The sequence below is a fragment of the Ascaphus truei genome, chromosome 17, assembly GCF_040206685.1.
Source record: "Ascaphus truei isolate aAscTru1 chromosome 17, aAscTru1.hap1, whole genome shotgun sequence".
NCBI lineage: Eukaryota > Metazoa > Chordata > Amphibia > Anura > Ascaphidae > Ascaphus > Ascaphus truei.
In genome coordinates this window covers 36343601-36349600 of record NC_134499.1, presented here as the reverse complement: position 1 = coordinate 36349600, position 6000 = coordinate 36343601, and the positions used below count along the sequence as shown (strand labels likewise).

Below are 6000 nucleotides of genomic sequence, written 5' to 3'. Positions count from 1 at the left end.
CTGTGGGAATGGAGGCGCTGGACCAGAGAAGATGAGAGCTACGGATCACCAAAAAAACCATGTCCTATTCATCCCCAACTAACATCGGCGGAACTCAGGCCCTTCTGTAAACCTGCAGGTGGGCACCACAACACCAGGTAGCAGTGGATCTCCCTGAGGGTGGTGGAACACCGGTTACACCAACTAATGATTGTCTTAATATCTAGTGTCTGAGGTTACCATGGTAACCGTTAGACCACTGGGCTCTGTGGAGATCTTCATTTTAACCTCTCAGACATATATTGTTTCACATGCTTATATCTCCTGAACAGAGAATCCCATTTAAAAAATGAAAGCAGAGCAGGATCGGGTAACGAGATCACGAGTACGTAGAAAAGTAAAACGCATCATGCTTTATTTGAACATTGTCGCTAATTTGTAATAATTAGAATCTTTTTTATACAGAAGCATTTTCCTTTGAACAGTGAAGACGTTTTTAATCTCAATCTACAGGGTGCGATTTTGAGTGTGACTGCTTAATAAACGAGTACAGTAATACTGAAAGTGTGTTGCACTGTTTTTAATTTGAAAGATTTTGATGCCAATCCAATTAAAATATGAAGTGTCGTCAGGGCGTTGAATGCTTTGTAGTAACGGTGGTTAATGTTAAGGGTTTATGGGAAATATTTTTCAATTTGTAGTGGTTACTTTTTTAATGGAAAAAAAATACTCTGCCGACAGGCAAATTGTATTCACCATTTACTGATGTACATAAGAAGGTTATATATAAAAATACATGGTATCAGAATGATATCAAAATAAATATTTCTACTATTTACTTGCACAGGTTTCAACGACAATATGATAGGTCTGCACTGCTAATGAGAATTATTTGTAGAATGTCATTAAGGCTTATTTAAACATTGGCCATAGTCCACGCCTGAGAAAACAACCTCTCAAGAGAAATACCCCGTCTAAAATTACCCCCAAATAAAATTGTACAACTGTGCTAACTTCCAGACAAAAAGTGCAATTGCCTCAACGAACCTAGAACACACGGCTTATTTAACCGAACGTTAACCAAAAATTGACGTTCGGTTATTCGTAACGCCACTAAAAAGAATAGCATAATGTTAACCCAGCGCTACTGCTTGAAATAACGTGTGGTTATATTTTTCCAGCCATTAGTGCTCATGTTGGTAAAAGAGACGCTCACCCAACGTGTGGCAAGAGGAGTCTCTCGCTTTCTTTCCCCCGATTTAACGGCTTTCCGTGCTTCTGCGCACAATACCTTAAACCTCAGACATATCAAGGTTTCCACGAAGGAAGATCTGAAAGCCCCGGTTAGCAATTAATGAGACCCAGTTCTATTCTGTGACCACACTACTCCCTTTTTCATGGCGACAAATAGGAGACTTCTATTGTCTCCCACTAGTCACCAGTTGAGGTAAAGAATGGCCCTTGAGTTAATGGTCAAACTTTTAACTGGGAGTCTGCGGTTTGTATTTGTGGAGGCAATTATGCAAGGAGCATTGGACAACTTAGTGTGTTTGCTAAGTTACAATGCCCCTCGGGGTCGTATTATTTCTTGCCCGAGGCGGACGTTCTTGGCAGAAAATCCCCAATTAAGTCAATGGGAATTTTCAGCCGAAAGGAGCTCGTGCAGCTGCTTCGGCAGATATAGAATTACCCCTTAAACTCTTTCACAGTCGGGGATCTGCGCTCTTCACGCCTCTGTGCCACAGAACGGGTTAAACCCGGACTTGGTGACCATCTATTCAGAATAACTTCTACCGTAAGAAACATGGAAAGCGTATACACACACACACTTCAGTTCCCAGGGTTGCTCAGCTCCAATTGTAGCCAATTCATGGTATCACAACAAACCCAAGCAGCCATTTAGTGATCCAGGGTATTTCAGTTGGCGCTGCGGGCGAGCATTATGTACCGCTGCTTCTGCAGGTAAATACCTAGTGGCAAAGCATCCTTTCATGAGCGCAAACCCCTTGTTTACATTTCAACTGGAGCAAGCATTAATATGGTAAGTCCACTCAAAGACTGGCAGTGTTAACCAAGTACAGGAATGCCAGTGTATAGGTAATAAAGCCAGCTTGATATAATACTTCATTTAGTCCTGGTAGATACTACTGTAATTTCCCTTCAGCAGGTAACGTTGCAGTTCTGCGCAGGTTCCCTTTAACTTTAATAAATTCGGGCGGATGTTCTTCTTCCAGTGGCTCCTGCTCTTTTTCAAGCTAAACAAGAGGATAGTGAATGGCATTAGTGTTATAAGCATTAAACAACAGGCAGTTTGTGTGTTGTCAGTTGTTTTCCCAGTGTGTCGTTAGCCACTTTTATTGTCACTGAAAAATAATATGCAAATTATAATGAAGAACTTGGCTATTAAGACGAGAGGCTTAAGTGACAGCAAAATGTAATAAGCGAGACCTACTCTAGTATAGTCCTAAGCATGGCTGGTGCTAGGGTATTTGCTGCTTCTGCGCATGCGTAATCCGTGCTTGCCAGTCCTTGCATGCGCGACTGGCGCTTGCCGCTTCTGTATCATACGTGACCCGTGCTTGCCAGTCCATGCATGCGCGACTGGTGCTCGCTACTTCTGCGCATGTGTGATCGGTGCTTGCCGGCCTGCGCTTGCCGATTGCACATGTGCAAAACCAGCAAGCGCCGGTCGCGCATGCGCAGAAGCAGCAAGGGCCGACCGTGCATGCGCGGGGCGGCAAGCCGACGCTCTCCCTCCAAATTCTGCCGCCCTCTAAATTCTGGGCCCAGCAGGCCTAATGGGAAATCTGCCCCTGTTTGCACGTCATTACCCAGAACCCCTGGCTGCTGTGGAAATAGTGTATGCTAAGAGATAATGGGGAAAGGCAGGCCTGTCTGAGATGTGACTGTGCTCACACGTAGTATTTCTATTTGCTGTTCCTACGGGTAGCACTTTAGCTGACGGATTGCACGTATACGTTACCTGCTCTAGTCTCTGCTGTCTCTTTAACAGCTCCTGTTCAAATGGAGATTGTAGCTTCTTTATTTGCTCCTCCTCTCTCTTCTGTTGCTCGATCTTGTCTCTGCGCCTGTGTTCCAGCACTCTCTGCAGCTCTGGCTTTGTATCAATTCCCAAGCCTCTAACAGAAAGATACAGGCACATCCGTTAAAAGTAATTCAAGACATAGAGGTAACATTGGGAAATCGGTCAGAAAATAGGTATCCGAGTTCAGGTGATTCCAGAAGGATTTACCTGCAATCAATTAGTTTAAACATGTCAAATGCAAGTTTGATCTAATGACCTCAAGCATTAAGCTTTTGGCTGCTATAGTGGCGAGCAACGCATTGTGACTTGCATTGCTTCGCCATCTTGCAGCAAAATGGATCAACTGAGCTTTAGGTTTTGCTGCCACATTGCTGCATTACAGTTAAAGGCATTAGTGCGCACATAGGGCTATATTAACTACGCAGTGCTCTGCTGAAAGACACTGGAACAATAAGATACCCAAGAGCCCATTCAATTGACAACAACAAGTTGCATGATTTCAGTGTTTCCAATCTACCTCAATGCCATCCTATTACTGTAGTCCTGTCCAACTGTGTCCAAGTCTCACTCCACAGAAATGCACTGTTGTGAACCAGAAAGCTAGAGTTCTAAACCAGAACTGAACGCCCAGGAGGACAGAGGTAGGTATGAAGGTAGGGCACAGAGGTAGGTAGGTAGGACACAGAGGCAGGTATGTAGGTAGGACACAGAGGTAGGACACAAAAGTAGGCATGTTGGTAGGACACAGAGGTAGGTTTGTAGGTAGGACACAGATGTAGGTATGTAGGTAGGACACAGTTTTCTAATGCCAGCGTTATCTTTTCTTTTATAACCATATATTTTAGTAATGTTTCATTCAGCCTTTTCATCCAGTTTCATTTCCATCCAGGAAAAATTCCTACACGCCATTAAATGAAGTTATATCAGGGCATGATCCGACCCCTTTATGTGACCAATATTCATGCTTATTATCTGCTTTTGGTTATATATATATATATATATATATATATTCTGAAGTGGGGATAGAGTAAATAATATAATCCACACATTCTGGGTTACTCAGTGTATTGATTAATTGGTTGGATGATTTTGTAAAATACTTTCGTTTTGCTTTTGTGATGACTTTCCCTCTGAATTGTCACTGACTGGATTTGCTGTGAAATGAGAGAGAACATGCTATCCCTCATCCAGTGCAGTTCTCCCCACTGAAGGCCCACTGGGTTTATCTAATTTATTGCATTGTTAGTACCAGCAGAGGGTGCCATTGTTGTAAGGATCCACATGATATACCAATTTCAGCCGCCATAGAAATACAGAGTAGTGGAAAACTATAACTGTTATTATTACCATTCTAAATGTACGTGGGTTTGTATCAGTTGGCATTTGATGTGTGATCCCTGGCTAAACAGGCTGCTTAATATCCAGTAATGAGCTTATGATGGCTGCCTGGCTGAACATGTACAAGGCATGAAGTGGTTAAAGTCGCCTTTTCAATACCAAGCATGGTTCAGAAGACGATGTGACTCGGTTACGGCTTTTCAATGGTAACACCCTAGTTTGCGCCAGTTCAGATTATCTGGCGCCAGATGGCAGCCTTACCGTAAGACTTTGTATCACACAGTTTATGTTCCTTATATACTGGAAATAAATCTCGCGTAGCAGGTCAAAAAAATATTTAAACAACAAAAGCTCTGTTAAATGACCTTAACCCAAGTTACATCACGTTAAGCCTAAAGATGCATCTACAAAGGCTAATAAAATAACGGCAAGTCACACCGCATATCCACTAAAGTCGATTAAAACATACAGTAGCTGTCATACATAAAATTTCTGTAATTCCCATCCAGACCCTGAGAAGGGGGTTCGTGATTGTGATGGTGGTGCTGCTGGTGATGGTGGTGCTGATACTGGTGGTGGTGGTGGTGGTGGGGATGATGATGATAATGGTGGTGATGGTGATAAAATATACTGGTGGTGATGATAATGGTGGTGATGGTGATAGTGATGGTGGTACTGATGGTGCTGCTAATGGTGATGATGATGATAATGGTGGTTGTGATGATAATACTCGTGGTGATGATAATGGTGGTGATGGTGATAGTGATGGTGGTACTGATGGGGCTGCTGATGGTGATGATGTACTGTATCTTCCTCCAACACCACCACCCTTTGTCAGCATCTGGGTGGGCAGAAGACCAACTTAACGTCACGTTATTAGAAGCGAACGCAACATTACTTTACAACAACGTGACATTAGACCGGTGCTAATGAGGAGATATACAGCGGCCGTTCATTTTGCATATAATTAGCTTTGTGGATTGCCGCTTCAACACTAGATTCGGCTTGGAGGTTACAACGCGTTATCTTCACGTGCTTCAGCTATTTATATTAGCCATTTACAGCCGGTATAAATGATGTTTGTGTTATTCTATAGACAGCAGAAAGTAAACTGACCGCATGCTGCACAAATCCTACTAAAATGAGAAACCTCTCGGGAACAAATGTATACTGGTAGCAGAATTGCTGCCGAATTGTCCGAGCCCTGTTTGTCTGATATCTTAAAAATGAATAGAACTGAATTCAGTCAAGAGGTTACTTGTCGGGCAGGATTCCCTCGTGGCCTCATTACCTTTTCTTCACCTTTCTTGTAACTGTAGCTCTCTGCTTTCGGATAGTACAGAAATACCAGGAGATCTGTGACTTACAAGTATATATGTGTGGAAGAGCATGTAAGAAGTAGTGCACACAACTGAACGCCCTCAGCGTTAGAGGGGATTTTTACTATGCCCTGCAGACCCCTCTAGTCAACCCTTTGAGTGTCCCAAAGTGTAGCCACCACTTCATGGGGTATGGCATTCCAAGGGCACCAGGACATATTGGCTACAACATGGGCCTCCAGCTTTGTCTAGTGTGAGATCGCGGTCTGTGATCCGGTGGCGCGCTCAACGCGATCTATCAGGCAAGGGAAATGGAAG

General features: G+C 43.3%; 1 protein-coding gene across 2 annotated transcripts in view; it reads right to left on the bottom strand.

Moving 5' to 3' along the window:
* Window positions 1-372: 372 nt before the first annotated feature.
* Window positions 373-6000, bottom strand: part of FAM107A (family with sequence similarity 107 member A) — a 71702-nt gene continuing 66074 nt past the window's right edge. For both annotated transcript variants that reach the window (XM_075574788.1, XM_075574789.1), the window contains 2 exons: window positions 2963-3119; window positions 373-2234 (listed from right to left, as the gene is read on the bottom strand). In XM_075574788.1, the coding sequence (XP_075430903.1) occupies window positions 2124-2234; window positions 2963-3119 (268 nt within the window). In that variant the 3' untranslated portion in view covers window positions 373-2123. The remainder of the gene's footprint in view (window positions 2235-2962; window positions 3120-6000) is intronic.